The following is an 18,159-nucleotide window of genomic DNA, read 5'->3' on the forward strand; positions in this document are numbered from 1 at the left end:
TTATAGACATACAAATGATAGTTTTCCCTGTACAGTGCTATACTTGTATGTGATGTATACATAAATGTGTTATTCTTTATTTGACCTTGGAACATGTTTTAAAACCCAAATGTAATACAAATGTCACTTAAATATGAACAAATATTAATCATTGTTAATGTTTAGACAATGATTGTTCATATAACATGAATAAATACAGGCTGACACTTTTCTACTATAACGTGGGAGACTTATTTTGAAAATGTTCGAAATGATGTGACCCGGAAGTACTTTTTTAGTGTTGACCGACCTCCGTTCAATCAGCAAGTATAAGCAAGACCTTACAATAATAAGGCCGTGACTTTGGCGATTTCCCTTCAGAATAAAAGTCCTGCAATGAAGATGGTGAATAATAATAACGGTCGAATTTTTACATTTTATGAGCAAATGTTAGCAGACTTAGAATTTTGAATTTTCATGCCATTACATTAAGATATAAGGGGGAACATGGCTATATTCAACACAATTAATGAGTATTTTAAACTGTTTAGCCCTTAATATGTTTAGCCCTTTCTCATGGTTGGTGTCTTGTCCAAAATCATGTAATTTAAAATAATAATTTTCTGTCCTTGCATATATGGCAGTGTAAGTTGTCCACATATTAAGCATTAATCAGTTAAATTAGACATTGAACTCGAACCCTGTAAGAATCCTGGATCTCGCTGTCGGACAGTTTTTTTTGTATAGCGATCTCAGAAATGCAGTGTAACTATGTAACATGTCATGTCTTTTTACGTTCTGGGATTAAAACCGGTTTCATCCGCATACAAATTCCAAAAAATTTACGCGATTTATGAGTCACCTTACATTGATACTTAAAACCTAAATTGATACTGTCATTAACATGGTTCTTCAATACTGATGCATAATACTTGTTGGATGCGCATTTGGTGTCCAGCTGTTTAATTATGTTGTGATATTTTCACTCATAATCATCTGATCCAGGAAGGAATTTCAGAATGACAGTCAAGTGATGAACAGCTGTTGTGATAGCGCATGCAATGCAACAACAGCCCAAGTGCTGGAAAAAGGTGTTTGCAAGGAATGTCCAGAATATATTGTTGCCTCATTCATTAAGATGGCGAAGACAGTTGTGCCTGGATCCATGTTGGATCTAATATCCCTAGCAAATTGATGTTGATCATTTAACGTATACTCCCTCTCCGGCGGTTCCCATGCCTCAGCCGGCTCGTCAGGCTCCCATGCCTCAGCCGGCTCGTCAGGCTCCCATGCCTCAGCAAGCTCGACAGGTTCCGCGCCTCAGCAGAAGCGACAGGATCCCGGGTCTCAGGAGAAGTTCCGCCCCTGGTCTTCTGGACCGTCCCTCTGGTCGGCGTCGTCATGCGTCAGGAGGGGGTACTGTGACGTATACTCCCTCTCCGGCGTTCGAGGTCACGGGTCCTGGGATTCATCATTACGCGCACCTGCACGTCATCATCAAGCACACCTGGACTGAATCACCTTCCTGATTACCTCCCCTATATATGTCACTCCCTTTGGTTCTTTCACTAGGCGTTATTGATTCTGTTTCAGTGTTTCATGTCTGTACGCTACTCGTGTTTCTTATTTTGTTCCATTTATTATTAAATTCACTCCCTGTACTTGCTTCCCGACTACCAGCGTACACGTTACAGATCGTCTGCTTGATTTACAGCAAGGTCTCCTTAGATTTAACCGAGAAAGCATCAAGGTAATGAGTTCATGTTTTTGTGCCTCGGATTGGACACCGAGTCTACTGTGGCAATTGTGTAGGATAGACTATTGCACAAAACCCAACGTTATTCCTATTAATTATTCTGGATAAAATGACAATTTACATAGCCTAGTAGGCTTCTTCACAATATGATCTGGTAATGAAATAACATGACAAATACATCTTGGTTTCCATGTTACACCTGCAATTTAAACAATACAAGGGGCTTGAAGTAGACTACTTGAATTTGGAGCTCAGAAATTCAAGTAGTACTGGAATAGACAGTGGTGGGAAAAGTACCCAATTGTCATACTTGAGTAAAAGCAAAGATACCTTAATAAAAAATGACAAGTAAAAGTCACCCAGTAAAATACTACTTGAGTAAAAGTCAAAGTATTTCGTTTTTAAATATACTTAAGTATCAAAAGTAAAAGTATAAATCACTTCAAATTCCTTATTTTAAGCAAAGCAGACGGCACCATTATTTTTTATTACACTCCAACACTCAGGCATTATTTACAAATGAAGCATGTGTGTTTAGTGCGTCTGCCAGATCTGAGGCAGTAGTGTGTGATACCCCAAAAAGTACAGATACCCCAAAAAACGACTTAAGTAGTACTTTAAAGTATTTGTACTTAAGTACTTTACACCACTGGGAATGGGCCTACCTTGAAAATGTTAACATTTCCTCAATTTATGTTGAACATAATAAACAGCTCTCTATCCACCGGATGTGTACCAAACTCACTAAAAGTGGCAGTGATAAAGCCTCTCTTGAAAAAGCCAAACCTTGACCCGGAAAATATAAAAAACTATCGGCCTATATCGAATCTTCCATTCCTCTCAAAAATTTTAGAAAAAGCTGTTGCGCAGCAACTCACTGCCTTTCTGAAGACAAACAATGTATACGAAATGCTTCAGTCTGGTTTTAGACCCCATCATAGCACTGAGACTGCACTTGTGAAGGTGGTAAATGACCTTTTAATGGCGTCAGACCGAGGCTCTGCATCTGTCCTCGTGCTACTAGACCTTAGTGCTGCCTTTGACACCATCGATCACCACATTCTTTTGGAGAGACTGGAAACCCAAATTGGTCTACACGGACAAGTTCTGGCCTGGTTTAGATCCTACCTGTCGGAAAGATATCAGTTTGTCTCTGTGAATGGTCTGTCCTCCGACAAATCAACTGTACATTTCGGTGTTCCTCAAGGTTCCGTTTTAGGACCACTATTGTTTTCACTATATATTTTACCTCTTGGGGATGTTATTCGAAAACATAATGTTAACTTTCACTGCTATGCGGATGACACACAGCTGTACATTTCAATGAAGCATGGTGAAGCCCCAAAATTGCCCTCGCTAGAAGCCTGTGTTTCAGACATAAGGAAGTGGATGGCTGAAAACTTTTTACTTTTAAACTCGGACAAAACAGAGATGCTTGTTCTAGGTCCCAAGAAACAAAGAGATCTTCTGTTAAATCTGACAATTCATCTTGATGGTTGTAAAGTCGTCTCAAATAAAACTGTGAAGGACCTAGGCGTTACTCTTGACCCTGATCTCTCTTTTGACGAACATATCAAGACTGTTTCAAGGACAGCTTTTTTCCATCTACGTAACATTGCAAAAATCAGAAATTTTCTGTCCAAAAATGATGCAGAAAAATTAATCCATGCATTTGTTACTTCTAGATTAGACTACTGCAATGCTCTATTTTCCGGCTACCCGGATAAAGCACTAAATAAACTTCAGTTAGTGCTAAATACGGCTGCTAGAATCCTGACTAGAACCAAGAAATTTGATCATATTACTCCAGTGCTAGCTTCCCTACACTGGCTTCCTGTTAAGGCAAGGGCTGATTTCAAGGTTTTACTGTTAACCTATAAAGCGTTACATGGGCTTGCTCCTACCTATCTTTCCGAGTTGGTCCTGCCGTACATACCAATACGTACGCTACGGTCACAAGACGCAGGCCTCCTAATTGTCCCTAGAATTTCTAAGCAAACAGCGGGAGGCAGGGCTTTCTCCTATAGATCTCCATTTCTATGGAACAGTCTGCCTACCCATGTGAGAGACGCAGACTCGGTCTCAACCTTTAAGTCTTTACTGAAGACTTATCTCTTCAGTAGGTCATATGATTGAGTGTAGTCTGGCCCAGGAGTGTGAAGGTGAACGGAAAGGCTGGAGCAACGAACAGCCCTTGCTGTCTCTGCCGGGCCGGTTCCCCTCTCCACTGGGGTTCTCTGCCTCTAACCCTGTTGCAGGGGCTGAGTCACTGGCCTGCTGGTGCTCTTTCATGCCGTCCCTGGGAGGGGTGCGTCACTTGAGTGGGTTGAGTTACTGACGTGATCTTCCTGTCTGGGTTGGCGCCCCCCCCCCCTTGGTTTGTGCTGTGGTGGAGACCTCTGTGGGCTATACTCGGCCTTGTCTCAGGATTGTAAGTTGGTGGTTGGGGATATCCCTCTAGTGGTGCGGGGGCTGTGCTTTGGCGGAGTGGGTGGGGTTATATCCTTCCTGTTTGGCCCTGTCCGGGGGTTTCTTCGGATGGGGCCACAGTGTCTCCGGACCGCTCCTGTCTCAGCCTCCAGTATTTATGCTGCAGTAGTTTATGTGTCGGGGGGCTGGGGTTAGTTGGTTATACCTGGAGTACTTCTCCTGTCTTATCCAGTGTCCTGTGTGAATTTAAGTATGCTCTCTCTAATTCTCTCGTTCTCTCTTTCTCTCTGAGAACCTGAGCCCTAGGACCATACGTCAGGACTACCGGGCATGATGACACCCTGCTGCCCCCAGTCCGCCTGGCCTTGCTGCTATTCCAGTTTCAACTGTTCTGCCTGCGGCTACGAAACCCCTACCTGTCCCAGACCTGCTGTTTTCAACTCTAAATGATCGGCTATGAAAAGCCAACTGAGAGACCTGAGCCCTAGGACCATACGTCGGGACTACCGGCCGTGGTGACTCCTTGCTATCCCCAGTCCGCCTGGCCTTGCTGCTATTCCAGTTTAAACTGTTCTGCCTGCGGTTATGGAACCCCTACCTGTCCCAGACCTGCTGTTTTAAACTCTAATGATCGGCTATGAAAAGCCAACTGAGATTTATTCCTGATTATTATTTGACCATGCTTGTCACTTATGAACATTTTTGAACATCTTGGCATGGTTCTGTTATAATCTCCACCCGGCACAGCCAGAAGAGGACTGGCCACCCCTCATAGCCTGGTTCCTCTCTAGGTTTCTTCCTAGGTTTTGCCTTTCTAGGGAGTTTTTCCTAGCCACCGTGCTTCTACACCTGCATTACTAGCTGTTTGGGGTTTTAGGCTGGGTTTCTGTACAGCACTTCGAGATATTAGCTGATGTAAGAAGGGCTATATAAAATAAAATTGATTGATTGATTGAATTTGGTGCTTGAAAAGTAATTATTACAGCCAAGTTCTCCTGCTCCCTTATAATGATCCATTATTTCATTTTTGATCCGTTTTTGTGAAAGATGTGGCCACCTTCGTTTGGTTCCCGTCGCTTCAATTGGAGGGTGTTGTGCTACTCTGTTGCGGTAAAACCACTTGCGGTTATTATGATGATAACAACCTCTAATGTTGGCTTCAACTTGGCTTTCCATACAAATCCTTCCATTAAAAAAGACCCTGTTTTTGGTCGCTTTCTCATTATAAAAACAGCAATGGTGAGATTAATTCACAGATGTATTATCTGTCCCTGTGTCTGCCACAGGCTACAGAAAATCAACATGCATGCATCCAATCTATTTAGTCAGGCATGTTAGGCCCTATATCTACAATTATATAAATTATACAATTGTATGACATTGAGGTCCTTGAAAATTCAAATGTTAAGTGCTTAAAGGATGTATAGTCCTAGGCCTATGTTGTTGTATAGGTGGAGTTATGGGCAATTTGCATATATTCCTCTAAGTACACATGTGGAACTGCTTTTTTTTAAAACCATTTTTAAATGTTTATCCCAATGTCACACACTGGCCCCATTACTTATAGAAAGACTCATACATTGCACTGTACACAATTATCTATACAAAACCGCGGGACCGCAGTTGAGAAGGTGGAAAGCTTCAAGTTCCTTGGCGTACACATCACCGACAAACTGAAATGTCCACACACGCAGACAGTGTGGTGAAGAAGGCGCAACAGAGCCTCTTCAACCTCAGGAGGCTGAAGAAATTCGGCTTAGCACCTAAAACCCTCACAAACTTTTACAGATGCACAATTGAGAGCATCCTGTCGGGCTGTATCACCGCCTGGTACAGCAACTGCACCGCCCACAACCGCAGGGCTCTCCAGAGGGTGGTGCGGTCTGCCGAATGCATTACTGGGGGCAAACTACCCGCCCTCCAAGACACATACAGCACCCGATGTCACAGGAAGGCCAAAAAGATCATCAAGGACATCAACCACCCGAGCCACTGCCTGTTCACCCCGCTATCATCCATAAGGCGAGGTCAGTACAGGTGCATCAAAGCTGGGACCGAGAGAATGAAAAAACGCTTCTATCTCAAGGCCATCAGACTGTTAAATAGCCATCACTAGCACATTAGAGGCTGCTGCTGCCTATTGAAATCACTGGCCACTTTAAGAAATGGAACACTAGTCACTTTAATGATGTTTACATATTTTGCACTACTCATCTCATATGTATATACTGTATTCTATTCTATAATATTCTACTGTATCTTAGTCCATGCCGCTCTGTCGTTGCTTGTCCATATGTATATATTCTTAAATCCCATTCCTTACTAGTTTTGTGTGTATTGTGTATATGTTGTGAAATTGTTAGATATTACTGCACTGTCGGAGCTAGAAGCACAAGCATTTCGCTACACCCGCTATAACATCTGCTAAACACGTGTATGTGACAAATACAGTTTGATTTGATTGATTTGATTTGAAAACATGAGTTTGAACAAAAAGCTAGGTCATATGAAATGATACTAGACTACTACTGTGGTCAAACAGTTTAATGTGGGGTGCTTGGACACTATATGGTACATATTGCACTGTACAGGCAAAAAAAAACGATTGTGTGTCCATAAAACCAGGGTCCAATCTACTCATTAGAGTCCCTAGACTTCAAAACAGATGAGTTTGAACAAAAAGCTAGGTCATAGGATGTGTTGCTAGACTTTTACTGTGGTCAAATAGGTTTGCGTTTGGCCCCTGGACACTATGGTACAAATACAGCACTGTACAGGAAAAACAATTGATTGTTTGTGTCTGTAAAACCAGGGTCCAGTCTGCACTTTTGTACTGTCGCTTTAACTCTCTGCTGACTGACTAATTCAGGACTACATCTTAATTACAAAACAATTAAATTAGCTATTTTAGCTTACTCTTTGTATGCTTCCTGTGTGAAATAAAACTCCATTCTATACCAGACTTGCACTATTGGCTTTGCCCTATAACTGAGGTGACAAATTCTGACTATTAGCAGGTGAGAAGCTAGCTGCTTTAGCAAAAACAATGGAAACAATGTGATCAGTAAATGGAGTGATAACTGACTGGCATACCTGTAAATGAGGTTGGCTGAGGACTTTATCCATTTAAATCAGCCAGCCTTACATGCCAAAATGTGCATCAGGTCAAGTGTTTTGGCTAGACAAATCCAATATATTTTTGAGGCAGTATCATAGTAAAATCATGTTGATACAGGTTATCACCCCAATTATTACATATACAGTACCAGTCAAAAGTTTGGACACACCTACTCATTCAAGGATTTTTCTTTATTTTTACTATTTTCTACATTGTAGAATAGTAGTGAAGACATCAAAACTATGAAATAACACCTATGAAATCATGTAGTAACCAAAACGTGATAAACAAATACATATATTTGAGATTCAAAGTAGTCACCCTTTGCCTTGATAACAGCTTTGCACACTCTTGGCATTCTCTCAACCAGCTTCACCTGGAATGCTTTTCTAAAAGTCTTGAAGGAGTTCCCACATATGCTGAGGACTTGTTGGCTGCTTTTCCTTCACTCTGCGGTCCAACTCATCCCAAACCATCTCAATTGGGTTGAGGTTGGTTGATTGTAGAGGCCAGGTCATCTGATGCAGCACTCCATCACTCTCCTTCTTGGTCATATAGCCCTTACACAGCCTGGAGGTGTGTTGGGTCATTGTCCTGTTGAAAAACAAATGATAGTCCCACTAAGCGCAAACCAGATGGGATGGCGTATCGCTGCAGAATGTGGTGGTAGCCATGCTGTTTAAGTGTGTCTTGAATTCTAAATAAATCACAGACAGTGTCACCAGCAAAGCACCACAACACCATCACACCACCTCCTCCATGCTTCACGGTGGGAACCGAGATCATCTGTTCACCAACTCTGCGTCTCTCAAAGACACGGCGGTTGGAACCAAAAATCTGAAATTTGGACTCATCAGACCAAAGGACAGATTTCCACTGGTCTAATGTCCATTGCTCGTGTTTCTTGGCCCAAGCAAGTCTCTTCTTCTTATTGGTGTCCTTTAGTAGTGGTTTCTTTGCAGCAATTCGATCATGAAGGCCTGATTCACGCAGTCTCCTCTGAACAGTTGACGTTGATGTGTCTGTTACTTGAACTCTGTGACGCATTTATTTGGGCTGCAATTTCTGAGGCTGGTAACTCTAATGAACTTATCCTCTGCAGCAGAGGTAACTCTGGATCTTCCTTTCCTGGGGCGGTCCTCATGTGAGCCAGTTTCATCATAGTGCTTGATGGTTTTTGCAACTGCACTTGAAGAAACTTTCAAAGTTCTTGGAATTTTCCATATTGACTAACCTTCATGTCTTAAAGTAATGATGGACTGTCATTTCTCTTTGCTTATTTGAGCTGTTCTTGCCATAATATGGACTTGGTCTTTTACCAAATAGGGCTATCTTCTGTATACCACTCCTACCATGTCACAACACAACTGATTGGCTCAAATGCATTAAGAAGGAAATAAATTCCACATATTAACTTTTAAGAAGGCACACCTGTTAACTGAAATACATTCCAGGTGACTACCTCATGAAGCTGGTTGGGAGAATGCCAAGAATGCGCAAAGCTGTCATCAAGGCAAAGGGTGGGTACTTTGAAGAATCTCAAATATAAAATATTTTGATTTGTTTAACACTTTTTTTGGTTACTACATGATTCCATATGTGTTATTTCATAGTTTAAGTTTTAACTTTTATTCTACAATGTAGAAAATAATAAAAAATAAAGATAAACCCTTGAATGAGTAGGTGTGTCCAAACCTTTGACGGATACTGTATATATATTTTTTGGAATGACGTGGAAACAATGTTGATTCAACCAGTTTGTGCCCAGTGGGCTGACTCTACTCATGAGATGAAGAGGATCTTGAATATAATTTGAAACGTCTGTTTTCCTGATTAAGATACATTTCACAAAGTATTTGATTAATTCACTGCATTGTCATTTGTTATGAATAAAGTATGCTTTTTTTAACCAAATTGCATCTCTCTTTACTTTTGAATAAACGTATTGTTTGTTTGTAGAATAAGTGATGCTCCTCGGAGTGTGCTCCTGAATAGAATGGACCCCCTTTTACTGCGACACAACGTAACGTACAGATCATTTTGTATGGCGCAATATGTATGTCCAATTTGAATAAACGATTGGATTTAAGTTGATGGGCCACTCTATATGGACCAAATGAGCAGCGACGCTCCTCTGGGTGTAAACTTTGTGGATTTCTGAGTAGAATGGACCCCCATTTTACTGCGACACAACTTTCATAAAATTTTGTACGATGCAATAAATGAGTACAAATGATAGGAGTACACACACAACAATAACATTGTTGACCATTTAGGCTTGAACAAATTAAAAATATACAAATAAAAAACATATCTTATAGAAATACTTGTAATTATTATTTTGTATGATAACTAGCATGAAATATATCAATAATTGTGCACATTCTCAATTTTCGCCCTAATTATTCATTTACAAAGTATACAGGACTGGATTTTTATTCTGAAAGATTCCAAAAATCCGTGACCCGGAAGTTCTTATTTATTATTCCGCTTCACAGCCGTGTCCGATCGTAGCTAGCGAATCTTGCAGCAAAAACAACAATAACTTATCCATCTTATTCATTTTCTCCACAAAATGTATAAACTACAGCTGCTTAATGTGTTTCTCAACGAAAAATTAACCGCAGTTCCTTTGGAGATATCCGTGGCACTAGTTAAAAAAACGATAGCAGAGCACCAGGAAGAAATCTGCCGTTTGAGACGGGCGAATGCACGTTTACGAAGACTCCTGGATTTGGTTTTCAAACCAGAGATAAAGTTGCATAGATTAGCAGATTTGTTACTGTATCTCTCTATTTGATTTTCATTTGACATTTAGTCGAACTTCAGTCCTAAAAATATGAGAGGCTTTGCGTACCACATAAATGAGCCATATACTGACAGTGGGAGAATTTAAAAATGTTTTGCTAAATTCCTCGCCTCTCCTCCGCAGGGTTGCCAGGTCAAACAAATTATTTTAGCCCAATAAACCCGCCCAAAAGGCCTGTAAACTAGGCCCCTCAAAAAATCACACCCTTATTAAACTCCCCAGATAATTTTCTATCAATCTATGTCTATTTAACTCGTTTGACTGCTATGATTAAGGCACAAGGGGGTATGGTATATGGCTAATATACCACGGCTAAGAGCTGTTCTTAAGCATGACGCAACACAGAGTGCCCGAATACAGCCGTTAGCTGTGGTATATTGGCCATATACCACAAACCCCCGGGGTGCCTTATTGCTATTATAAACTGGTTACCAACTTAAATGTTTTTTTTGCCATACCCGTGGTATATGGTCTGATATACCACAGCTTTCAGCCAATCAGCATTCAGGGCTTGAACTAGGTTTATAATTGTAAATAAAATCCTTTGCATAACTATAGATAAATCCGACAGGATAGTTTGAGTGATGAGAGTTGGACAGAGGATCTCAATCTCTGAGCAAGAAACACTTGGATGAACTTAAACTAATGTTAGGCTATTTTCCGGCAATTGTGCTGTTATTATGTGCCAGATGGGCTCCAGAGTGGCGCAGCGGTCTAAGGCACTGTATATCAGTACTTGAGGCATCACTACAGATACCCTGGTTCGATTACAGGCTGTATCACGACCGGCCGTGATTGGGAGTCCCATAGGGCGGCGCACAATTGGCCCAGCGTTGGCAGGTGTAGGCCGTCATTGTAAATAAGAATTTGTTCTTAACTGACTTGCCTAGTTAAATAAAGGTTAAATTTAAAAACATAAAAATAAAATGTAAAGCTACAAATCATTATAAATGGCCCATTTGCGAGATTGACTTGTCATTTCAGTAGGCATAGGATACAGAATACAATCTGGGTTTATGATTGTATCTAACGGATATGGAGAAATTTCCGAATACGATCATGACAGAAGTATTTTTTTGTAATTATCCGGAAAAAGGTCATTTTCAGCTGCCAGCACGCATCTCTTACACTCAAACAGTGGGTGGTTTCGATTATGTTGAGCCGCAGGGCATTGGGCAAAGGCCTGTTACTTCATTGGGCGAAAGCGGGGAGGGAGGAGCGCCCTTCTCAAATCGAAGAGTAGGCTAATCTGCGCCACTCTGTCATTTTGTCAACAAGGTAGCATGGTGCATCGTCCAGAAACATACATCTCTTTTCTGTAAAATAAATGTTTTAACCTTCTAACTCGTTTTCATTGGGAAGGCAGATAAAGCTCAAAAGCAATCACTTTTGCATGTGAAAACACAGAATCCTACTAATTACTCCACGTGCTCTTACGTCACTTTGTTTTGGGCGGACTTCGTTGTGGGCTTTGAACGGGCACCTGGCTCACGCCGGGAGGCAGCCCCGTTCCAAAACTAATGCAATCAACTTTCACCCAGTGCAGAACACACCTACACAGAATCTGTAGCTAGTCATTGTTGTTCAATCAATCTAGTTATTTCCTGTCGACTTTGCTGATGCCATATGGTTGTTTTTGTTTGTCTACTTTGCATTGTTTAGTAGGCCTACTTTGTCTGTACGTATAATTATTCCATTGCTGACGATGTCTGTCATAATGTTGTGATCCAAGCCAATGCTTGCTTGCAATGTCTATTTATTCTCACCCAGGCATGTTTACCGAGCAACATATCATTAGAACATAAAATGACAAATGTAGAGAGTTTATTTTGTACAAATGTTGTGGCATAAGTGTCGGGAGAGAAAAGTTTTGCTCCTCTCGAAAGTGAAACAATGTATGGGGAAACGAATTAGCCTACCTTCACCTAAAGCTGTGTCTAGAATAAATGCAGGCAGTAGTAGACAGCCATGCATTAGGCTGTTTTGTTCAGTGGCGACCTGTCATTCAGGGCAGGTGAGGCAGAGCCACACCAGTTTTGAGCTCCACCTGTTTAGCTAAAGAAAATAAAGAATTTTTGTTTTTGTTGTTGCCTGTTTTGCATGTTATTTTGGAATTAATACATGTCACATATCAGTTTGCAAACAATGTAAAAAATGATTTATTTAGTTAATAAAGCTGCATACAAACATGGTCTCTTTTTTGCTTTCTTGAGTAAGGCAGCTCCAAAATGCAGGTGTTTCAAATCAAATCAAATTTTATTGGCCACATGCGCAGAATACAACAGGTGCAGACATTACAGTGAAATGCTTACTTACAGCCCTTAACCAACAGTGCATTTATTTTTAATAAAAAAATAAAAATAAAACAACTATAAAAAAGTGTTGAGAGAAAAAAAGAGCAGAAGTAAAATAAAATAACAGTAGGGAGGCTATATATACAGGGGGGGTACCGGTGCAGAGTCAATGTGCGGGGGCACCGGCTAGTTGAGGTAGTTGAAGTAATATGTACATGTGGGTAGAGTTAAAGTGACTATGCATAAATAATTAACAGAGTAGCAGCAGCGTAAAAAGATGGGGTGGGGGTGGGGGGGCAGTGCAAATAGTCCGGGTAGCCATGATTAGCTGTTCAGGAGTCTTATGGCTTGGGGGTAGAAGCTGTTGAGATGTCTTTTGGACCTAGACTTGGCACTCCGGTACCGCTTGCCGTGCGGTAGCAGAGAGAACAGTCTATGACTAGGGTGGCTGGAGTCTTTGACAATTTTGAGGGCCTTCCTCTGACACCGCCTGTTATAGAGGTCCTGGATGGCAGGAAGCTTGGCCCCAGTGATGTACTGGGCCGTACGCACTACCCTCTGTAGTGCCTTGCGGTCGGAGGTCGAACAGTTGACATACCAGGCGGTGAAGCAACCAGTCAGGATGCTCTCGATGGTGCAGCTGTATAATTTTTTGAGGATCTGAGGACCCATGCCAAATCTTTTCAGTCTCCTAGGGGGAATAGGCTTTGTCGTGCCCTCTTCACGACTGTCTTGGTGTGTTTGGACCATGATAGTTCGTTGGTGATGTGGACACCAAGGAACTTGAAGCTCTCAACCTGTTCCACTACAGCCCCGTCGATGAGAATGGGGGCGTGCTCAGTCCTCTTTTTTTTTCCTGTAGTCCACAATCATCTCCTTTGTCTTGGTCACGTTGAGGGACAGGTTGTTATCCTGGCACCACACGGCCAGGTCTCTGACCTCCTCCCTATAGGCTGTCTCATCGTTGTCGGTGATCAGGCCTACCACTGTTGTATCGTTGGCAAACTTAATGATGGTGTTGGAGTCGTGCCTGGCCATGCAGTCATGGGTGAACAGGGAGTACAGCCTAGCTCAGTGCTTTCTGTGGTGAAGGGTCAGCCAGCGGAAAATACAGAGCGTAGTCGTTGGTAATCTTCTCTAGTTGCGCCGTGATTGGCTCAGTGTTCTGTCTCATGGGGACACTACGTCACCGCAAAATCTACAGGGAGAGCTTGAAAGTTCAAGCCCCATTTGGTGCTGCCATAGAGTTACATTAGAAGTGCCCATCCAAGAAGGCTCAAGGTCATTGGTCACAGATAAAATGACGTCAAATCACGTTATATGTACAGTAGCTTTGATTGGACTGATCATGACATCCTACTTTCAAAATCTTAGCTAGCAAGCTAGACAAGCAGTCATCATGAATCACGTCGACAATCTACTTGCAAATCCTTTTCAAGCCTTGTCATATGAAGAGAAATTATAGATAAAACGTATCGGTGCTCATTGGCCATTGGACATGAACATTACACAACAAGTTGGAAAGAATCAGTGGCTCACTGCAAGCGTTGCAAAGCAATCACTATTTCACTTCCCCTGCCTGCTATTCGGTGGAGAGGGTGTGTGGTCCAAGTCTGGGTTTAAGGGTCTCTTTTCCTAGCTTAAAAGGATAAACATTCACAGGCAACACCATGTGCCAGAAAAGGTTGAATACATTGGCCATGCTGTCAAGCCAGCATGACTTCTGCCACGTTCAAAACAACTGGAAATCTCAGACTTCAGTTAGTTCAAGACAACTGGGAACTCTGGCTTCTTTCTAGAGCTCCGACCTGACGATCACTGACGTCATGATTCAACCTTGTTTTTTTCAGAGTTCCCAGTTGTTTTGAAAGCACCATAAATCCAGAGAATGCCAGACTTTGATGACAAAGTTTCATGACAAAATTTGCCCACAAGAAGGACTGCCACGCCACCTTCCTGTTCAAGTGAGAACAGCACAACTGTGAGTCCAAAAATGTATTTATGAAATATGCCAGGGAGATAGCCTATGTATACTGTAGCTAAGAAAGTAATACTAAGTGTATGTCGTGTAGTAAGCTGTTAGTAGCCCATGTGCCTTACCCTAATAATTTGATCCCTTTCCCCGAGTGGCGCAGCGGTCTAAGGCACTGCATCGTAGTGCTAGAGGCGTCACTACAGACCCGGGTTCGATCCCGGCCGTGATCGGGAGTCCCATAGGGCGGCGCACAATTGGCCCAGCATCGTCCGGGTTAGGGAAGGGTTTGGCCAGGGTAGGCCATCATTGTAAATAAGAATTAGTTCTTAACTAACTTGCCTAGTTAAATAAACATTGAATAAAACAATTACAATAAAAAATAACTTAGCCTACTGTTCTGACTTGGTTGTGCACATGTAGTCTGTTTTAGAAAATTGATTTAAATTGTTTTTTTCCTCATCAATCTACACACAATAATGAAAAAGCAAGAAAAGGTTTTTGGAAATGTATTAACAAAAAACGGAAATATCACATTTACATAAGTATTCAGACCCTTTACTCACTACTTTGTTGAAGCACCTTTGGCAACGATTACAGCCTCGGGTCTTCTTGGGTATGACGCTACAAGCTTGGCACACCTGTATTTGGGGAGTTTCTCCCGTTCTTCTCTGCAGATTCTCTCAAGCTCTGTCAGGTTGGATGGGGAGCGTCGCTGCACAGCTATTTTCTCTCCAGAGATTTTAGATCGGGTTCAAGTCCAGGCTCTGGCTGGGCCACTCAAGGACATTCAGAGACTGCCACCACCATGCTTCACCGTAGGGATGGTGCCAGGTTTCCTCCAGACGTGACGCTTGGCATTCAGGCCAACGAGTTCTATCTTGGTTTCATCAGACCACAGAATCTTGTTTCTCATGGTCTGAGAGTCTTTAAGTGGGCTGTCATGTGCCTTTTACTGAGCAGTGGCTTCTGTCTGGCCACTCTACCATAAAGGCCTGATTGGTGGAGTGCTGCAGAGATGGTTGTCCTTCTGGAAGGTTCTCCCATCTCCACAGAGGCACTCTAGAGCTCTGTAAGAGTGACCATCGGGTTCTTGGTCACCTCCCTGACCAAGGCCCTTCTCCCCCGATTGCTCAGTTTGGCCGGGCGGCCAGCTCTAGGAAGAGTCTTGGTGGTTCCAAACTTATTCCATTTAAGAATGATTGAGGCCACTGTGTTCTTGGGGACCTTCAATGCTGCAGACATTTTTTGGTACCCTTCTTCAGGTCTGTGCCGCGACACAGTCCTGTCTCGGAGCTCTATGGGCAGTTCCTTCAACCTCATGGCTTGTTTTTTGCTCTGACATGCACTGTCAACTGTGGGACCTTATATAGACAGGTGTGTGCCTTTCCAAATCATGTCCATTCAATTGAATTTACCACAGGTGGACTCCAATCAAGTTGTAGAAACATCTCAAGGATGATCAATGGAAACAGGATGTACCTGAGCTCAATTTCGAGTCTCATAGCAAAGGGTCTGAATACTTATGTAAATAAGGTATTTCTGGTTTTTATGTTTAATATAAAAATTTATAATAACTTGTTTTCGCTTTATCATTATGGGGTATTGTGTGTAGATTGATTGAGGATTTTTATTTATTTTATCAATTTTAGAATAAGGCTGTAACGTAACAAAATGTTGAAAAAGTAAAGCGGTCTGAATACTTTCCGAATGCACTGTAAGTATAGCCAATCTATTTAGAACCTCCAGGGGCATAGCTAAGCTGGTAAACTTATTTTCAACCAACCTCCATTTGGCAATACTTTATTCATTTTGGATTCGGAAGGCACTGGGTGTCTTATAAACGCCTGTTTCCAGTTGCAGGTGGAACTCCGATAACCAGAGAATAATCAGAACAATATTTAAACAATTTTTTTGCACAGTGAGGAACTCCCTTTCCAATTTAGCTGCCGGAGATCTCGCATTTCCCAACATCTTTGCAGGAAGTATTAATTTCTAAGTGACACGGCCACATGTAGAAGAAGATGACAGCGCGACTCAGGGTGCGTTCGTAAATTCACTCTGGCTATCTACTCCGATTTCAGAGCACTCTTGTCTGAGTGTGCCAGAGCGCAGAATAACTGAGTAATTAACGAATGTGACCGGTGTCAGTCAACGTTGAATATGACCGGTGTCAGTCAAGGTCGGCAAAGAAACGTAATTCAATTCTTGACAGCAGCACAGTTACAGTCAACAACACTCTAGATAACATGAAAACAGCCTAACCAGCTCTGCTAAGGTGAGTAAAATGGTCAGAATGAGGTGTTCTCTCATTTGTCTGGAAGTAGCTAGCACGCTAGCCAACTTTAGCCAGTTAGCTTGGTTGTGAGGTCGGAACGCTCGGATCAAAAACGCTCTGAATTTACGATCGCCCAGAGCGCACTCAGGCACTCCAGAGTGAATTTACGAACACACCCTCAAATAACACAAAACAACGATCTACACACATGCCAGAGACATTTCTCACTTGGTATAAAAAGTGAATTCAATATTTTTCTGAAGTCTCTTATCGGAGTTCCACCTGCAACTGTTAAGAGGCGTTCATAAGACCCTTTTATGACACTGCAATTACCATAGGCTACCAATTTCACAGCAAAAACAATATGTTATTCATAATCTATATTTTAGGCCATTTTGTATTCAATTGTATCTAATCCATTTTTGAAAGAGTAGACCTATTATATTTTACTGGGATGCATTGTGTGTTAAGTCCAATAATCAGTCAAAGGTAGGTAATAGCCCTATTTCTTGTCTCTTTTCAGTGTTTAAGTTTCATCCTTTCTTCCCTCCAGACCTCCAGCAACTCACTCTTTCTGAAGAGGAGGTTAACCGTGGCCAACAGCACTGTGAGCAGGAATGGCGTGCCAGTCTGGGGCCGGTGGAGTTTGATGCCGTAGAGTCTATATGGGACTCTATAAACATCATAACGGTAGAGAACCAAACAGAATCTGAAGACGAGAGCAACAGAGAGTCCCAATCAACCAGTGACTATCAGCCCCCGTCTGATGTAAATCCAGACAGTGAAGGTGATAATGAAAAAGTGGATGGAGTGGTGAGTAGAATACCACCGTCAGGGTTAAAGCCTCTCAGATCAAAGGGGGGAAGAAGACGGCCAAGGAAACACACCAGTGAGTTGCCTGATCTGAAACGTGACGTGTGCGGAAAATTATTGGCGACAGCAGCGAATTTGAAATGGCATCAGGAAAATGTGACGTGTGTGGAAGATGCTTGACGACAAAAGGTGGTCTGAAATTTCATCAGAAAAAGCACACCGAACAGAAATCGCATCGGTGTAAAGAATGTGACAAAGCCTTTTTCTGCAGGTCAAACCTGAAAAAACATATGAGGATTCACACTGGGGAGAAACCATTTTGGTGCAAAGAATGTGGCAAATGCTTTGGTGAGAATGGAAGGCTGTCAAAGCATATGATGACTCACACAGAGGAGAAACCACATCGCTGTAATGAATGTGGCAGATGCTTCGGTCTGAAGGGAAGCCTGACAGTTCATATGAGGACTCATAGAGGTGAGGGAGTGCAATGTCATTTGTGTGGAACTCACTTGAAGTTAGCATCAAGTCTGAAAAGACATCTGCGAACTCACAGAAAGAATATTCATAATGACTGAGAACACGTGAAAACCCTTTGTGTAAAATGTGTTAGTTGGAAGATACAATATTAAGAGGACATACCCCTCAGGTCACTGCTCTTGGTTAAAGGTACTGTCTGAAATCTGGGATTCTGTTCAATGGTAAATTCCATG

The 18,159-nt window shown here is 42.0% G+C and overlaps 1 protein-coding gene across 1 annotated transcript; it reads left to right on the forward strand.

Moving 5' to 3' along the window:
• Positions 1-9,858: 9,858 nt before the first annotated feature.
• Positions 9,859-17,629, forward strand: LOC311100906 (uncharacterized protein; the record flags this gene model as incomplete). The annotated part of the gene is made up of 2 exons (XM_084141890.1): positions 9,859-10,057; positions 17,190-17,629. The coding sequence occupies 2 exons, from the start codon at positions 9,859-9,861 to the stop codon at positions 17,627-17,629; spliced, it is 639 nt and encodes a 212-aa protein (XP_083998016.1).
• Between the last annotated feature and the right edge of the window lie 530 nt (positions 17,630-18,159).

The sequence above is a fragment of the Coregonus lavaretus genome, assembly GCF_964263955.1.
Source record: "Coregonus lavaretus genome assembly, chromosome: 25".
Taxonomy (NCBI): Eukaryota; Metazoa; Chordata; class Actinopteri; order Salmoniformes; family Salmonidae; genus Coregonus; species Coregonus lavaretus.